At 39.6% G+C, this 20,206-nt stretch overlaps 1 protein-coding gene across 1 annotated transcript in view; it reads right to left on the minus strand.

The window, feature by feature from the left end:
• Nucleotides 1-19,730, minus strand: part of SLC2A13 (solute carrier family 2 member 13) — a 383,993-nt gene extending 364,263 nt beyond the window's left edge. Inside the window, exon 1 of the mRNA XM_008002866.3 lies at nt 18,902-19,730. Coding sequence (XP_008001057.1) covers nt 18,902-19,454 — 553 coding nt within the window. The 5' untranslated portion in view covers nt 19,455-19,730. The remainder of the gene's footprint in view (nt 1-18,901) is intronic.
• Between the last annotated feature and the right edge of the window lie 476 nt (nt 19,731-20,206).

Below are 20,206 nucleotides of genomic sequence, written 5' to 3' on the forward strand. Positions count from 1 at the left end.
GAAACAAGACATGCATTGTTGTCTCCCATCCACAAGCTGAATGATAAGGAAGAACTGGGCATTCATAGGCATCAGGACTAAACTGATAGGTAATGTGATTATGTGTTGCCTCTAATCCAAGGACAGATCATGGATTGTTCCCTGGACCTAACACTGCAGCATGTTTCTGGAGAAATCTCCAAATTGTGGGAGACCTGCCAAGCTCATTTTCTCTAATGCAGTTACCAACGGCCAGTCCCAAGACACATGTTTTCCTCACCTCATCCCAAGAGGCATAATTAGGTCTTGAGACAGGACATCAAAACCAACTCTAGAACCTTACTTCCCAATTGCTTGATAACTCTGACAGTGAAAGTGGACAAAATGTACCCAGTCCTCAGATTGACATCCTCTAATCCCAGGCCGTTTGCTCGGGTTACTGAAGACACAACCACACACATCCTCCTGAATCTTCCATACCTCTCACTACCATCTTTGGCTGTATCTTCCATTCAGAAAGGATCCTTCAAAGTCTTAAAAGCAAGTAATTTTTTAAATAAAGGCTAATTACCTATTTGGCTTTCCAAAGGCCCCTGATAATTGAGCTAAGATTCTTGAAGCTACTCTTGAGGGTAACTTTAGAGTTTAACATTTCCACAGTACTCACTAAATCTTAGTCTTTCTCTCCCTCTCTCCTTTCTCTTCCAGTCTATATCCCTCTGTGTTTCTTCCATTCATCAGTCATGGTCATATTAGTTGTAATACTTTAGAAGTAAATATCAAAACGCTTTAAGCTTTAAATGAAAAAACTGAGTTTTTAAGACCCCTGTGGCTTTCAAATAACCTTTTTCCCCTGGAAGAACGCTACCTACAATAGAAAAATTTCTATACATTCTTCTGTTCATTCTCCTTCCCAATGATCCCATTTATGTAACTCACAAGCACCTACTATGTGCCAGAGGCTATGACAGATCCGGGGATAAACACAAAAACATGGTCCCTGTCCTTAAAGAACTCTTACCTCATAAGAGAGCAGAGTAAGCCAACGCTACACCAGGAGGTTACATGTACCAGTTGCCCTTCTGTACTACTACTTAACACTCATAAAACCACCATGAAGTGGATAAAGCTGAGAAACCTAGGGCTCAGAAGGGGTTAATTTGTATAAATTCATAAAACTCACAAGTATAAATTATATATTTTGTACTAATTATAAGTATAAATAACTATAATTTATACTGATTATAAGTATAAATATCCTTTTACACTATTCCATTGAGGCAGGTGCATGGTAGATATGTTTAAACTAAAATGAAAGAGCAGATAACATTTACTGCATACTACCATGTGCCAGGCACTGTTCCAAGAGTTTTATACAGTTTGTCTTATGATTCTGTGAGACAAGTGGTTTTTTTTTTTAATAACCTGAAAATAAGTTTAATCTATTAAAAGGAGTAAATGGTATAACATTTAAGATATAAAAGCTCAAAAGGGGGACAGGTAAAGACAGTAAGTCCAAAAGTACAGACAGTTCTCACTCAAAAGAAGAAAAAAATTGCTTGGTAGGACCTGAACACTTCCTCAACATCTAAATTGAAAAAGATGATGCAAACACTGTTTAATTAGACCACTTTATTTTAATTGCTCTCTCTAAAACCTCAACATCATATATTAGAAGGAACTACAAGTTAGAAGAAATTGCAGCTGACTAATCACTCAACTCTTTGTAAGGAGAACTGTCAATTTTTCAAAAGACTTTTTTTATACTTTTTGAAGTCAATCATCATAATGGCAACCTTTTGAGGAAAGTAACCATTACCTCAACAGGTGCCACAGCTCCAAAGTTCTACAGAAGTGGGATTTGGGGGAGTTAGTAGAGCTGTAGGAAAGCTAGGGGTCTCGTCTTGGAGCTGTGTTAATACAGCAAGCACACTATGTATATTGTATGTTACAGATCAATAAACATGGCAAGGCTTTCTAAACATGCTTTTTATGCACACTTTACATAAGATTAAGAAACCTCAAAAACACCAAAGTGTGGTGGGGGTATAAGTGTGGAGACACAAAAGAAGAGACAAGAAGGGGCTGGGACCCTAAGCTCCAGAAGAGGTATGTGATAAAATGACTGGGATAATAAATTCCTTGTGAAGTATGCTTTTTAACCACAAAAAAATTGAAGAGGAATGTTTATCCTAGCATGGTAAAACCTTTGGTATGAAGGCAGCACCTACTGGTTTTGAGAGTCTATTAATCTGTGAATATCTGATCTCACTCAATTACAACTAAAGAAATAATTTCTAGTTTTCAGAAATTTGAAAATTTACCAAAAATGTGCTTTAAGAGCACAAGATTATTTGCAAGTCAACCACCTCAAGAACACTAAATAATTGGTTTTCTTCAGAGGAATCATGCAAATGGCAGAATGAATCATTTAAAGAGTCAGGAGAGGACTGAGGTGCTTCAGAGGGTGCCAGGGGCATGTGGCTTTCAGAGTGGTCATCTTCGTACTTTACAAACTCTCTCTGTAAAAAGAATATAAAATAATGTTCTTGATTTCATAACAAAAGACCTAAAATATATCCAAGAAAAGTGAATGTGATAATTTAAAAGACAGGAGCCAAAAGGAATGAAACAAAATAACTCAGGTGTCACTGAGCCAACTACCGTCTACTGACCTCTCATAGAAGTTACAAAAAAGAGACACTGTCCTCCTCTTTAGTAATCTGCAATCTTGAGGATCTTAGATGATTTATTCCACTTCAGGGGACAAATTCTCTGTCAGCTTTGATAAAATCATTTCTCAATTGTAATCAATAAAGAAGCCTGAGAATTTTAGAATCATGCGGGACTAGACAAGCCCTTCAGTCAGGCTCTGAATACAAGGAAGACTTCTTCATCTCCTCTACAAAGGTCACCCTGTACCTTACACTGACTGCCTCCCTATATAGACTTTGTAAACTCTCTCTTAACGTTCTCTGTAAGGAGTCTGTCTCACTGTTGGTCAGCTCTAAGAGTGGATCAACGGCAATAACGCAAATATATTTAAGACGTAAAATATATGGAGATACCCATATTATAAATACATTTCCTATGAATTTTAACTTTTCTTGGTTTTTAACAGCATTCCAGTATCTTATTTTTAATATTAGCTCTGTTATCAAGTGTAACAGCCATTTAGCTTGCTCTGGGCTCCCTGGATTTGATAAGCACAGAGCTGAAGGACTGAGCTCTTGGTTGCACCCCAGTAGAGACCTTCTGGGCCCACTTTTCAACTCTGACAAGGCATCCTACTAAACCATGTTTGTTTGTTTTTTTAATTTCCCAAATTTCAGAGATTATTTGTCATCAGTATGCCCCACAAGATTAAAGTTTATTTTGCTCCCTTACTTTGCTTATTAACACAAAGAAAATGTTCTACGAATATATTCAGTGAAAGAGGAGTGTGCCAAATGCTTTATCTGCAGAATTTTCCTAATCTACTCACCAAAAAATGCTTTCAAAGAGAAAACAAATGAGAATAGTTTAGTAAGGCATATTTCTAGCGAACACACAAAACTTCCTAGTAATCATCAGACTCTTTTCTAAATGCTTCCAAATCTTCATTAATATTTTATAATTTTGCTAGAAACTAGTCATGTTTATTCATCTTAATTCCTAGAATTCATTCCCTTTTGAGCAATTAAGGCACTATTTGCTCATATGGCTTATCTCTGGGTATCTCATCTTCATGATTGCTTAAAAATAAAGAAAAATTTACTGACAGTGACTTTGAGTTTATGTCTAAAAATTATTTGGAGTTAGATTAAGTCAGCCAGATGTTCACTTAAAGCAAATAAAAGGTAACTATTAACCACAGCAGTAGCTATCCATAGGCAAAGTTTTAATGCTTATTAATAACTATAATTCTGTATTCTTAATATATATATACATTTTTATTTGAAAATGTATGTCATATTTAGAAACTAAAATTTTGAAAATAATCCAGGCTCTAATGATCTCTTGCACAAATGAATAAATAACTACATAATTACCAAACAAACGTAACAAAGTCATGTGTTTCTTTTGCAACATTCATCATTTCCTTAATCAGGCTATAAACCTTTTTTAAAAAAGGGTTCTTACTTCCCCAGCCTCAAGAACTATTCATTAATAATAAATAAAGTCCTTTAGATTTGTCTATTTTATATTACCTATGAAAAAGTAAACAAAGTCACTGCCTCAGAATCTTTAGTAAGATATTCTTATTAAAGATGTGCACACGCAAATGCAATCATGCATTGCTTAGCCACGGAGATACATTCTCAGGAATACATTTTGCAAACTTCATGGAGTGTCCTTACACAAACCTAAATGGTACAGCCCACTACACACCTAAGCTATATGCTATAGCCTACTGCTCCTGGGTTACAAAACTGTACGGGATGTTATTGTACTAAATACTGTAGGCAACTGTAACACATTGGTATTTGTGTATAAACATGGCTAAACATAGAAAAGGTAAGGTACAGTAAAAATGCAGTATTATAATCTTATTACCATCCTATATGTGGTCATCCTCCACTGAAATGTCGTTATGTGGCACATGGCTGAACTTTATGTTGTGCAAAATAAGATGCTTGAATTTCACTTTATGAACTGTAATTTGTACAGTAGGTCAAAAATAGAGTATCCTCATTCACTTGAATATCATTAGATTCTTCACAATTTACTTATATTGACACTACTGCTAAAACTTTATTCTACAGGATAAGAAGGAAATCTAAAATTAAAAGCTTATTGCTCAAACTTTTTGCTGTTTTTGTAAACTATTACAAAAGGCTGAACTTCTATTAAAGTTGAAATTGGCCAACTACTAGCAACAAAGAATAATGGCATGTCACATACTTGATGCATTAAATTCCCTGTCTTTTTGTACAATCCTAAATTTCAAGGTTCAAATTATGAACTATGAAAATTTCAAAATGTCTTTCTCTCTTTAACCAGGAACTATAAAGGTGAAATGAGGTAACTCACTCATTTATACTCATACTATCTAATAGTCCTACAGAGGTTTTAATTACACATGTGCCAGGAAAACTTAATTCAGGACAGTCTGGTTTTATTCACCAATCCAAAAAATGTTGATGCCTGCCTCCAACAGAGATAAAATGGGAAGAAAAATTCACATTAATTAAAACAATAATGGCTAATGTTTTCTGAGCATGTATTAAGCATCAGGAATAATGTTAAGCTTTTAACAGAAAATAGTATATCAATTAATCTATACAATAACTCTATGAATTAGGATTTTGTAAAACCTGACTTGCCAGCTCCAGGTAGACCTCATCAACCTTCCTCTGCACGACTGTGTCTTATATATTTTTCTATTACTGTCTGTATTAATGACATATGAGTATCACTATGGGCAGTAATAGAAGTGTTACAGAAAAAGGCATAATAAGGTCTGTCCGGGGTGGCAAGAATGGTTTCACAAGTAAGAGGGTTTACGGGGTTTGTAAGATTAAAAACTCAAAACAGTAAACCAGGAAATGTGGCTCAAGCCAAGTCTACACAGCATAATTTAATCATTTTGCTTGACAAAGTAAGTTTCCATATTTATGTGAAGCACTCATATTCAAATATAAGCTTAAAGTGCAATATTAAGACCAGTGTTTTAATTATCACAGTTTGGACTGGTGAGAGTGCCACTCCATTTGCTATGAAGAGTTGCAGATCGGCTTCACTTGAAACGTAACCCCATCCAGAATTAAAATCTGGATCATTTAAAAGGATCAGATCAATCTCAAGATTATGGTACTTATTTTTTAAATTCCATGTATGTAATATCATCTTTAAAAACTTACCACATCATTTTATACTACACGTTTTTTGTCCCCTAAATTTATAATCAGACCATAATGAAAAATAAAATGTCTTATTTTTTGAATCCCAAGCCACAATGTGCCTGGCCAGATACAGATACTCAATAGCTACTTAGTGAAATGTATTATAGAATCTGAAACATGGATTGGCTGCTAAGGAGAAATTAAGAGGGGATTTCAAATTCCGTATCTCCATTCTCCAAGAGAAACACTAAAGTTTGAAAACTTGAGTCATCAGACAGAAGACGTGAAGGTCAGGGAAAACTGATCAGGCCTCTTTATAGCCTGGGTGAACTATGACTCCAACGCCCTTCCACTCCTGCTTTAATTCCAGGTTCAAACACAAAGATGCAACTGTGTGAATCAGTAATCCCTCTTCCCACAAATCTGTCTGCCAGGAAAGAGAGGAGACATTAGAGCATTATTAACATGTGGAAAAGATATATCCCATGTAATAAGTTTGCATTTCTGTTGATTCCACTGTCACATCTAAGTGTAATTACTCCAAGTTCATCCTTGAGCGTCTGTCAGATCATTTTTCAGACACAAATCAACTTTCGTTTGTTTAGGCTCCCTAGATACATGGAGAAACCCATTTCACTGCAGGCACTGAAAACAATATTAGACTTAAAAGTCTTAATTGAAGTTAAAAATAATACCCATTTTCTCCCAACCGCTTTAAAAAGTTTGAAACCATAGAGTAGTGCCAGAAGCAACCCTAGAGAACATTTAATTACTTCCATCCACTACACAAATTTCCTACAACATCCTTGATCTAATCTCAGCTCAAAATTATTCCTTAGGATTATACTGTTTTAGTTGTTATCTACAGATTAAATATTTACTGGATGCCTGCTGCGTTCCAGGCACTACACTATGCAACGGTGGAATAGCAATAAACAAAACAGAAAAATTAAAATCTGCCTTCATGGAGATTACACTCTATTGGACAGAAAATAATCAATAAGTAACACAACTAATTAAGTGTTTCAGCTAGTAAAAACTGCTATAGAGAAAAATAAAGCAGGGGAAATCAGTGGTGGGGGCTGCAACTTTAAGCCGAATGATCAAGGAAGACACCGCTAAGAAGAGATGCTTGAGGAAACACAAGAGAGAAAGGGAAAGAGTGCTCCAGGTATCTAGGGAGAGCCTTCCCAGCAGAGGAAACCACCCACAAAAAGGCCTGGAAGGATGTCTAGTGTATTCCTAGAGGTGGGGGCAGCTGGAAAAGGAGGGAAGGCAAAGCAGTAGGAAATGAAATCAAAGAAGTAGGCATGGGGCAAGATCCCATGGGCTGCTGCAGACTACTAGCTTTTACTCTGAGGTGGGGAGCTAATCAGGGGCTTTGAGCAGAGAAATGGCATAGCCTGATTTATATTTTAAATGAATCATTCTGGCTGTCATATGTATAAAAAGTAAGCAGAGGGGTCAAGAAAAGGGTAGAGTGAACACGAAGGAGACTCTGGCAATACCCCAAGTGAGAGACGGGTGGCATTTGGGATAAGGGTGATTGCAGAGGAAGTGATAAGAAACAGATTTCAGATATAATTAGGGCCTAGATTCAAAAGATTTCCTAGCCGACCTGATAAGGGGCACATGAGGTAGTCAAGGACAACTCCAAGGCTTTTGGTGAAAGCCCCAGGAGGAATGCTCTGACCTGGTAAGCAGGAGATGGTGGACAAAACAGGGAAGTCGGGTGCAAGCATCTGGAGATCAGGAGAGAGGTCTGGGCTGAAATCTAGATTTGGGAATTCTCAACAACACAGAAGTTATTCCAAGCCATGAGACAAGATGAGATCCCCAAAGGAGTAAATGTAGAGAAGAAGAGAACTCTGAGGCTGGTCAGAGTTAAGAGATCTGAGAGATGAAGAGGAATCTGCAAAGGAGATGGGGGAAGGAGCAGCCTACAGAAAAAGCTGGGAGAATGTGGTGTCCTAGAAGCCAAAGAAAGTAGTCCGTGAAGACACGATTTACTTGTGTCAAATGCCTTTGGTAGGACAAGTAGGACTGACGACAGTCCTTGCGCTGAGCAACACAGAGGACACAGTAAAGTTGATAAGAGCAACGCCAGTGGAGTGGTAAGGATAAAAGCCTGTCTGGATAGGGTTCAGAAAAAAGGGGAAGAGAGGAACTATGGAGAAGGAATATAGGCAACTGTTTTATGTAAAGAAAAGGAGACAGACAGGATAGTAACCGAAAGATAAAGTGGGGCAGAAAAAAAAATTTTTGAGACATGGATGCAGCTGGAAACCATCATTCTCAGCAAACTATTGCAAGAACAGAAAACCGAATACCACGTGTTCTCACTCACAGGTGGGAACTGAACAACGAGATCACTTGGACACAGGAAGGGAAGCATCACACACTGGGTCCTACTGTGGTGAGGGGGTGGGGGGAAGGATAGCATTAGCAGATATACCTAATGTAAATGACGAGTTAATGGGTGCAGCACACCAACATGGCACATGTATACATATGTAACAAACCTGCACGTTGTGCACATGTACCCTAGAACTTAAAGTGTAATTTTAAAAATTAATTAATTAATTAATTTAATAAAATAAAAAAAAAGACTGCAAAAATAACAACAGCATGTGTCCATGCTTACAGGACTAACTCAGTAGAAGGAGAAATGTTATGAGACAAAAGAGAAAGAGCTGGGATGACAGCTTTGAATAGGAGACAGGGAGAAGCCTTTGCCAGTTCATCTACAGAAACAGAAAGAAGACAGCATCTGTGCAAGGCCCAGGCAGGAACAGCTGAGGAAACCCAAAAGAGAGAAGGGAGTGTGGGATGGGAGCCCATGGAAGCTCTCATTCTCAGCCATAAAGTAAGCAAGACACTTTCCTGAGATACATACAATAATAAGATCCCAGAAATGTACTTCGTACATCATGAGACCTTGCTAATTCATGCAATGAGTTAAAAATCTGGGGGAAAAAATACACCCACACCGCTATTATACGATTAGATTACAACATTTTTGCCATTATTTCCTAAAAACGTCCTTCCATAGAATAAAAAGTAAAATCTAATTTGGAAAAAAGTATCTTGCTGCTGTGTTTTGTTATGTGTGTCTCTGTGCCTTTTAAAACAAAAATGTGAATGTGAAGTAGAACAATGATCTAAAGGGAAGAGCAAAAAAAAAAAAAAAATGTAAATGCCCTGTGCCATATGTAAACTAAACATACACCGTTATTCCTTCTTCCAAACTCTATGTCCAAGTGTAATTTTTAGGTAGTTGCAATCAATGGTCCATACAACTAGGTTCTATTCTTCGGGCTTAATATTTGCGGGATATATGTATCTAAGGTCTAGACGTTTTTGTGTTTAATGTCAATGTGATGTGGTCTAACTAATCATTTCCCAATCACTAGGCACTTGGAGGTTCCTCCTAGCTTTTTAAAATTACATATTGCACATCTATAAATACGTTTAAACAAAATGAGTTTTTCTTTATTTCCTTATATTACAATCTCTCAAGTGAAATTTCCAGATCAAAGAATTATTAGCAATTTTACAAATGAACTGCAAGAGCACAGTATATAATACATATTAGTAATTCAAAATAAACTTGTTGAATGAAGAACGAATGAAGCATGTCAAACATGTCAGCTTTTTATCTAGAATATTCTCTACAGAAAATTATTCCAATTTATTTTACAATCAGAAAATCATATTTTCCTAGGGAACAACTTAGCCCTGAGTTTTGTTTAGCTTTTTTTTTGTTTTTTTGTTTGTTTCTTTCTTGAGATGGAGTCTCGCTCTGTCACCCAGGCTGGAGTGCAGTGGCATGACCTCAGCTCACTGCAAACTCCGCCTCCCAAGTTCATGCCATTCGCCTGCCTCAGCCTCCTGAGTAGCCCGCCACCACGCCCAGCTAATTTTATTTTATTTTATTTTATTTTATTTTGCATTTTTTAGTAGAGATGGGGTTTCACCGTGTTAGCCAGGATGGTCTCAATCTCCTGACCTCATGATCCACCCGCCTCAGCCTCCCAAAGTGCTGGGATTACAGGCGTGAGTCACCACGCCTGGCCAGCCCTGAGTTTTTAATTTGCTAATTTAGTAAGTATGGTGTTCTCTTAATTTTCACCTCTAATTAGTAACCAGGCTTAACACTTTCCCAAAAGTCTATTTACTAACTGTATTTTTCTTGTTGTAAACAATCTGTTTAGTATACTTTGAGGATAAATATATTTTAAGTAAATAAATTTACCACAATATTTTTCCAATCTGTTGCCTCGCTTTTAAAATCTCTGCTTTGAGGTTTTAAAAATTATAATAAAAGACGTCATCAATATAGATAAGAAAAAACACTCCATTAATTAAAAAAATTAGAGACTCTTAAACCAACATACTACAGAGAATATGAGACCCAAATTTCATTTACATTATTTTAAATTCATATTCCTATTTCCTCTTCTCAGTTGCTTCTTTCTTTTCCCTCTTATTTGCTCAATACTAAATTCTTCCAAACAGTTGGATCTATCATTGGAATTCTGATTCTGTTCCATTCATCCTATTCTGGTTTTAATAATACATATTGTATACCCTATATATTATATACATATTATTTCTTTGCAGTAATTACTTCTGTCTATAACTGCTGTCTTACTACTGTTCCCTCAATCTGATTACAATCATTTTGTGAAATTCTTTTGTGAAAGTATCGTGTTGGGATTTTCATTGCTAGCACATTAAATACTAATACTAATTTGGGAAGCATTATGGTGACTATATTTAGCTTTCACAATCAAAAACTGGATTTATCATATAATAGAAAAGTGGGGCGTACACTGATTCTTGATCAGAAATCTGGGTTTAAATCTCAGCACTGTTACTAACAGTGCTAATTTCCCTAAATTCTCTGCACTTCCTTTAATTCATACTTAAACTAAGGAAAACACTAATGTTCCTAATTACTGAGTGAATGCAAGCATATTCACATATAGGCATACAGAATGGGCTTTTAGAGTCCACTTTTTATAACGCCTCTGCCAAGCTGCTAAAAAGCATTATATCACAGGAAATGAAGATTATGTATTTTCACAAAGAATGTATTCCAGGGAACAAAATGACATACTCCTAGAAGTAAAATCTAGTATTTTATTAGAATTTCCAAAAAGTTTACTCTCAAGGGGCATGACAAATGACTCCAACAGTTTTAGTTTTGTGTGTGTTGAGCAAAAACAGACAAACAGGACTACATCAAATTTAAAAACTATACACCAAAAGACACAATAAACAGTGAAAAGGCAACCAATGGAATGAAAGAAAACATTTGCAAGTCATATATCTGATAGGGGGTTAATATTCAGAATACATAAGGAACTTCTACAACTCAATAGCAATTGAAATAAACCAATTAAAAATAGGTAAGGGACTTGAAAATACAATAAACAATTTTCCAAAGAAGATATACAAAGGTAAAAGTGGCCAACAAGTCTACGAAAAAACGTTTCACATCACTAATCCTAAGAGAAATGTAAATCAAAACCACCATGAGATATCACTTCATATCCATTAGGATGGCCACTGTCAAAAGAAAACAACACAACAAAATGTTGGTGAGCATATTGAGAACTGGAACCCTAGTTTCTCAATTTTAGTGCCGCCCTGCCCCACACTGGGAGGAGTGCAGCCACTATGGAAAATGGGATAGAGGTTCCTCAAAAAATTAGAAATAGAACTACTACATGGTCCAGCAAACTCAATTCTGGGTATATATCCAAAAAAATTCAAAGAAGGATCTCAAAGAGATGTTTGCACTCCCATCTTCATTGCAGCAATATTCACAACAGCCAAGAGGGAGAGATAACTCAAAGGTCCATCAACAGATGAATGGATAGATTAAATGCCACATATATATATGTATATATGTGTATATATGCATATATGTGTATATATGTACATATGAGTGTGTGTATATATATATATACACACACACACATACACAATGGAATATTATGCAGCCTTTAAAAGGAAGGAAATTCTATCATATGCTACACCATGGATGAACCTCAAGTGAAGTAAGCCAACAAAGGACAAATACTGCATGATTCCACTTATATGAAGTATCCAAAGCAGTAAAAATCATAGAAACAGAAAGCAGAAAGGTGGGTTGCCAAGGGATAGGGAAGAGAGGCTGGGGAATTTGTGTTTAATAGATACAGTGTTTCAGTTTTGCAAGATGAAAATGTTCTAGAGATCTGTTGTACAACAACGTGAATATACCTAACAATACCAAACTGCACACCTTAAAATGGGTAAGAGTATAAATGTAATGTGTTCTTTACCACAATAAAAAAAAAATCTATATTAAAACAAACAAAAGTAATGTCCACATGATATATCATGGTAAAGAAGAATTACACCAGTTTCAGGGAGGAGTGAGTGTCACAGACTGGTTGAGCACAGACTGGGAGGCCAGACCTCTTGGGTTTGAACTCCGGCCCCACCCAGTAGCTTTGTGATCATGAGAAAGTTACTTCATCTCTTTCTGCCTAAATACCCTCATCTTAAAATAAAGGTAACTGTATTATCCCCCTGGGTTATTATGAAGACTATGTGAATTAGCATGTGCAAAATGTTTAGAAGTGTCAGCATTCAACAAGTCTTAGGTACTATTTCCAGGGCGTTGGCAGCTAAGCTGATGGCCAATCCACACCCTGCCACAAGGATGGACTGCCTAGACTCCTCCCAGTGCAGGGCAGGGCAGCACTAAAATCAGAAGAACACTGGTGCCATTGCTCGCTGGTGACCAGCTGCCACAGTGCTTGGCCCTGCTATGAAATGATGCTCCTGCCATGTGGCCTTGGACATATGCTGCAGACCGCACCATTTCAAATAGTGGCCTTTAATAAAAGGCCTAACTAGAAAGCATGCAGTACTCTTAACTTGAGTTTAGAAGTCCCTGTAAAACTTTTTTCTCTTTCTACAACCAGAGAAATTAAATTTTATATGTGCAAAATGTTTGAGGCTTTTCTGGTGAGTATGAATTTTCCTCCTGACAACGGAAGTTTTGATACTATTAGCAATAGCTGCTATTAGAAGTGTTGCTACTATTTACGGACTCTAACGGGTCACAGGAAAAAGAAAGATAAAGAAATGGAAAAAGGTTTACACAAGAAAGATGGACAAAGGAACCAAGCTCAATATGAGAAAAAGAAAATTACACTCAGGTGATTCTGGGTAAAGAGCAACGACTGCTTGCTAGTTCAGTTCTCTTAGCAGTTTCTACATCATTAAAGGTGTTCAAACCAAAGATATTAGTGTGAAGTCAATTAACTTTGAGTGCATTCTTACTTTAAGGTTATAATCCAGAAGAGGGAAAAAGGGATGAATGAAAAAGCACAATGTTTTCCAAGGAAGTCACGTGAACAATTTCACATAACTCATGTTAACAGACTTACGTTATCTTACTGACAACTCACTTGAAGAGGGTGTTGCTATACTACTAGGCAAACACAATTAGATCATAATCCTCACTATAACTGCAATGTCAGTCCCTACGCTGCCAGACAGAAAAGGGGAGGGAGCAAAGTTGTTAATGTGTATAAAACAAGGAAATACAAGAAGTCAAAGGAGGCTTTATTTTATGTGTCAGTTTCATACCAGTAGGGAGCATAAATCCAGTACAGAATTCCTGCCTTCAAAAACAACCAGACAGAAATTGGGGAGTAGGGGAAAAAAACAAATTTGAGCACCTCCCCCCAAAACTGTATATTAGCTGATTAACTATTTGAAACTTAGGAGCTGCCGCCCAACTATGCTTACCTTAAATGACATTCTTTGTTGACACTGATCTCAACATTGCATTTTTTTATCAAACAAGATTTTACATTTCATTTGCACTGAGGAAGAATTCAAATGCTGTTTGAAAAACAAAAATGTGGTATTTTTAAAAGTATTACTCAACAGTCCATAATATACTAATTACAAGCTGCAATTTACAGCTACAAATTGTGTTCCAGTAGAGGGAGTCCTGAAAGAGGCTGACACAGGAGAAACTGATGTAAATCTAAGATTAATTCAACGAATCCAGTGCTGTATAAATTAGTATGTCAATTCTCAGGAAAGGTTTTGAATACTGGGGACTATCAAATTTAGAGACCTCTTGATATTCCCCACACAGGCCCTAAATCACCACTTACAATGAGCAGTAGAATAAATGCCAACACCAGGGAGAAAGGGCTAATGGGTATGCTTTTTCACTGACCGTGTACATGCTAATAGTGTTAATAGTAGCATACTCTTATACTTTGTCTTTTCTAGACAATTTCTCGTGTCTTATGCATGGGAAATACATGGTCATAGAAAATAAAGCAAATGAGCAAACTCAAATTCTTCAATCCTGTTGTAACTAACCATACTTAAAAACCTTGATTATAGGTACAATACTGCTAAACAAACACCTGAAAATGGGATTGCGTGTAAAGAACATACAAAGTAAGATTAACCCTGGGCCGGGCATGGTGGCTCATGCCTGTAATCCCAGCACTTTGGAAGGCCGAGGCAGGCGGATCACCTGAGATCAGGAGTTCAAGACCAGCTTGGCCAACCTGGTGAAACCCTGTCTCTACCAAAAATACAAAAATTAGGTGGGCATGGGGGGCAGGTGCCTGTAATCCCAGCTACTCGGGAGACTGAGACAGGAGAATCACTTGAACCTGGGAGGTAGAGGTGGCAGTGAGCCAAGATCTCACCACTGTACTCCAGCCTGGGCGACAAGAGTGAAGCTCCATCTCAAAAAAAAAAAAAAAAAAAAGATTAATGCTGTTAGAATACAATCATTTCTGAGATGGAAAATGTATGTCCTATTTCAAATTTGACTTTTCACGTTTAAAAAGTTCAGGTGGTCATGGTAGCAGGCAGCGAAATGGAGAAAGTCTAGTGTCAGGACTCAAGTACAAGAGAAAAATAAACTAGAGGAACCAAAGATGCCTCTGGTAAACCAAAAAGAAAAAAGAAAAGAAAATCCAAAATAATGCCCGATTTAAAACAGGCACTCGGTAATTTTGTTACAACCAGTCAAGAAAACGGAATCCTTAAATCAAAAGAAATACACATCTCCCTGACTTCTGATACTTAAGGTCTTTTACTATGCAATTCATTTAATACTCATTAATAACTACACTCTACTCCTTGCTATCTTCACCTCTGCAAAGGTTTCTGCTGAAGGGTCCACTGACTCCTCCCATATCAGTAATTCATGGTCACATGCCATGCTTTACCCATCCTATAGCAGCCATCTCAGCAAACGATTGCTAATACCCAAAATTTCAAAGACATGAGAAGGCTTAAGGAAGAAAGTAAAAGAACTTAAAAGCATAATGGGAAAAACAAAAACCCTCACATATCAGATTCAAGGGATGTTTAATCTGATTATATTATTTACTGTTAAAAACCTCTAAAAGCTCTCCCTGCATAGGCAGGACCAAATAAACCATATTCAGCCTAATCCCCCCAAAACATTCTAGTCTCATGACCACCCCATCACCACCCCTCACTCACCTATGCTTCAAACACTGCTTTGATTTTTCTGTGCCTTTATACCAGTTATTAACTCCACCTTAAATGTCCAGTAGGGTAATACAGCAAAAGACTCAAGGTTTTTTTTTTTAATCCTGCCTCTGTCATCAGTGACCTTGCCATGTAACTGTTTCCACACCCAACAAAAGGGGACCCACTTCCCAGACTCAGGAAGATTAAATGAGGTAATATGTGTAAAGTACTACCACCAGGTCTTGCACATACTAAAGCACTAAACAAGCACTTTTCTGGCTTCATCTACATCATCTGCTGAATACCTCACTTTTCAAACCCTACTTTGAATATCCCACTGTAGAACTTTCCTCAATCCTGTGTTCCATTTTTTCCCTTAAAAGAATCAACTGACCACTCACTCTTCTGTGTGTCATCTGACACTATGGAGAAATGTCTATTTTAATTGCTTGTTTATGTATCTTTCTACTCCATTACAGAATGAACACCTCCAAGGTGGGGTTTTTATCTAATTACTGCCTGCCCCATATCTGACAGGATCAATAACGGAAGCTCAATTAGCAAGTGTTGAATAGATAATGATTTCATTAAACTATTACAACCAAAACCTTTAGATGGCCTTTTAAGTATTTTGATAATGCAGTATTTTTGTGTTTTGAAAAGAACTTAAACTAACTTAAACTGCTACTCGACCAGCAATGAAATTTGGATTTTTTTTCATTTCTGCTCACCATTCATTTATTCAACAAGTATCTCCTATGTGGCAGGAATGTTATCAGTGAACAAAATGAACAGAAATCCCTGACCCACATGGGCCTTATATTTTACCACAGGTAAACGTGTGGAGGAAAGAAGTTCTTACAGCAAACTTGTCTGAAAAAGGCATCAAAAGCCACATTTTGTTATTCATCAACATTTACTAACTATCATAAGGACAAAACAACAAATCCCTGACTACACATAAAATTTAACTACTTAAAAAACAATAGCATAAAATTAACCCAGATTTAGGGTACCAAACAAGCAAACTGATTTAATGTCCCTCAAAAAATGCTCATGTTAGGAACCCATTTCCTTGTAGCTTAAAAAAACAACAACAACAACAACAAAACACACACTTGTGATTTCTTTTGGAAGGCTAGTGATCTTTTAAGTTTTAATGATTTTATTTGTATAATTACATGCTTTGCAAGATCCTAATTTGAAGTGGTTTTATTTCATTATTGTTTTGTTTTGAACATGGCCTGTTTCAAAGCCTGTTTATGATCTTAAAACATTCTTCATTTTGTAAATGAAGAGGGCTTTTACGAAACTGCCTCAGGGCTTCTATTCTGAGAGGCATGTTTCTGGAAGTGAGATGGGCTACACCAGAACTGAATGAAGACCATACCTAAACTGGGCTTCTCTGTTGAACCAATCAGCCCAGAGACCACAGAATGAGGCTGCACGACAGAGAGGCCTCCACAGCTCTTGCACACCCATACTTCCAATCTGATCTCCTGCTTTGTCCTCTATTGCTGCTTCCACCTATTCCCCAAGTATGCGCTATGCTTTCCTTCCTTTACCCATTTTATCCCTTGCTTAGAAGGTCCCTTCCTCATTTCTGTTAAAATACTGACATGTCAACATACCATTTCCATTGGTAAGAGCTTCTGGCTTCCCTCTGTTGGAGATAACTGTACCCTCTCTGAATACATCAGCTATCTCTGAGAATCTCTGTTATAAAGCTTAGCAAGTTCTACGTTGCTTTTGTCCCACCTTGCTACATTTACTAAATTATAATACATTCTTCTCACTATTCTGCCCACAATATCTGGAAGGGGATCTTACACAGAACAGGGCTCAATTTGCAGGTCAGATAAAAAGACTAAACATAATACCCAAAATTTTAACCAATACTTGCCACAGCAAAACACTAGGAAGCTTCATTTAGAGAGTTCTGCAAAGTATGATTCAATTTCAAAATTACAGAAAAGATTCAGGTTGACAGAACAATTCTTGCTACCTAAAATGATGTTATTTCTATGTCAGAAGCAACAAAAAAAGTCCAGATGTCCCAAGCAGACAATGCTGAGAAAAGAATCGTGGTCACTTAGCAGGTTATTTGTTGAAGGGTCCTGAAGGCGCAAGTAGTTTCCATGCAAAGAGGTTTCATTTCAGCTGGATTTTTTGGTCACTTTGGACATTTTTGTGCCAACTTAATATGTTACTGAGAGCTTTGCCCTACCTTTCCTAATAGTACAATAAACAAGCAAAAGGAAGGTCACTACTGACAAACTTTGAATATAAAGTGCAGCGAGCTGGGTTTTAGGCTCATGGTTCCTGCATGTGGAGTTGAATATATGGCCTTTGCTTCCCTTCAGAACCCACAGAGAAAGGGTGAAAAGCACAAACATGAAACAAGTGGTGAATACACAGATCACCAGCAGCCCCAGGTTTAAAGCGCTTTCATCAAGCCCCAGCCATAGGGAAGAAATACTTCAACAGCACCCTAAGGGAAACAAAAAACTGAATTATGAAACGAAACATTAAAAAGGCATCAGCGGTGTGTCTTAGAAAAATTCTAGTGAGATTTAAGTCACAATCCCCCACTTTCCCTCAAAAGTGCTTTCTAATAATACTGAGCACATTCTAAATGGCTTCCCTCTGCCAAAAACTTGCCAATTGTACCTCCCTTGCTCAGCAACCAGGGTGAAAAAAAAAATCAATGCCAGGAGAACATTAATGCCTTCATTTTTGAAGCAAATTCCAATCATTTATCTTGCTGGGCATTTATCCACAGGGGGAGTACCTCCTAAATGAATTCAGGAAGTGAATATGACCTTTAATAGATAATTTGGTTCCCAACTGGAAAGCAGGAGAGGCAAAACAAAGAGGAGAATGGATAAAAACGGATTCAAATGAAAAAGTAAGAAAAAAAGAGGAGAATGGAATTCACTTGGGAAAAGAATGAAAGCTGAAAGGCAACAGAAAAAGCATAAAAGCAAAAGGAGATGCCATCTAAAGACAAATGCTAGATAAGGAAAGAGGGCAGGGGTAGCTAATAAACCTTTCAGAGTCCGGAATTACTTAATTCTAAATATTATCTCACTGTAACTTGACGACGCTCGAGGTTGCAGGCTGGGAGCCCTAGAAAAGGAAAGGAGTAGCAGTGGAGAGGGAAGGTGGGACAGTGCAGGAAAATAGAGACCCTCGTAAGTTCAAGAAGCAGCATCAGGTTAGGCTGGATCAAGGAAAAAGCTGGGGCTCAGTTGGGTTCCTGGAAGTGCTGAGAGGCAACAACTACTCGGACAGACTGGTCCGTGGACGAGCAAAGATTCTACGTGGGCTCGAGGGAGACTACAGTGACCCCCCTACCCTCAAACCCCCCACCTCCCGGGAAAGCCTTGGAGGCTGGACCAACAAACAGATGGGCTCTAGAGGCCAGAGAAGTGGAGGATTCTCTGACCCGGCGAGACCCGACGAGGACCCCGATGGGCAAGAGGCACGCAACACCCAGGGTCAAGGGCGGTGACACTGGGGTCCCGTGCGCCCTTAGCGGAGCCCGAACTCACCGATGCCGAGTCCCACGACCAGGCGGCCGGCGAGCAGCGTCTCCTTGTTGCTGGCCGCGGCCAGCACCGCGGAGCCGGCGGTGAAGAGGGCACTGGCCAGGAGGATGGCAGCGCGGCGGCCGAAGACGCCGTTGAGGGCGCCTCCGGCCAGCGCCGAGACGGCAGCCGCCCCCACCGTGCTGGACACGAGCAGCTCCTGCCACAGCGCGTCCAGACTGAGCTGCCGCTTGAGCAGCAGCATGGCCCCTGACACCACCCCGGTGTCATAGCCAAACAGGAAGCCGCCGAGCGCGGAGAAGACGGCCACCACGTACACGAAGGCGGGGGTCTCGTCCTGCTGGAACTGCCGCCGCGCCGCGCGCTCCAGGTCCCCGACGCCGCCGCCCGCGCCCGCGCTCTGCAGGCTGGTGCTCGACTCGGCGGCCGCCAAGAGGCTGCACTCCCCGGCCGCGCTTGCCGCGTCCGGCTCCTGCTGCTTCCTGCGCCGCTCGCCCATCAGGCTGCTCAGGCTCCGCAGCGTGTACTCCACATTCTCGCTCGCCTTGCGGGACATAGGGCAGGGGCCCGGGGCTGCCCGGGGGGATGCGGCTCCGCGGGCCGGCAGTCTCAGCGAGCTGGACAGCCCGAGCCGGCGGGAGCAACCGCCGCCGCCGCCGCCGCCTTCTTCCTCCCGGCTTCCGCTCCGGCTGCCACGGCAGCAGCCGCCGCCACGGCCGCTCCCGAGAGAAAGTTGCTGCCCGCCGCGCTCCGGCGCTGCGGAGTTGGAGCCCGGCGGGTCTCACTCCACACTCACACCCCGCGCCTGCCGAGCTGGCGCTGCGGAGCGGGCGGGAGGCGGAACCGCAGGTCACGTGCAACCGCGAGCCGGTGGGGCGGGTCACGGGAAGCGTCCCGCCCCCTCCCTGGGCGGAGCCAGGCTCAGCCCGCCCCGCACCCCTAAATCCCGCCCTCCCCGGTGGGTGCGACCTCTGACCTAGGCTCCCTCATTTAGGGCTCTGGCAACTGTATGGAATTAACCCTGCCTTCCGAGCTGCAGCAGTGGAGCAAGCCAATTTGGCAATGCCACCAGGCAGTCTGGAAGCCACCCAGAATGTTTGCCCTGTTTGGAGGGTAGGGAGAGAGCACCTAAACCAGCCTGACTCTCCTTCCAGCAGCCTGGAGATAGGGCTGGAAAAAATATCCTAGAATACGACCTAGCAAGTACCCTTCCTTTTATAGTATTGTGACATTAGCCAGCGTGGTCTACTTCCCTGGCATTAAATGTGTTTGTTCTGGAGCAATTCAGGGCTGCATTCTCCGATTTCT

This window comes from Chlorocebus sabaeus, chromosome 11 (assembly GCF_047675955.1).
Source record: "Chlorocebus sabaeus isolate Y175 chromosome 11, mChlSab1.0.hap1, whole genome shotgun sequence".
NCBI classification, from domain to species: Eukaryota; Metazoa; Chordata; class Mammalia; order Primates; family Cercopithecidae; genus Chlorocebus; species Chlorocebus sabaeus.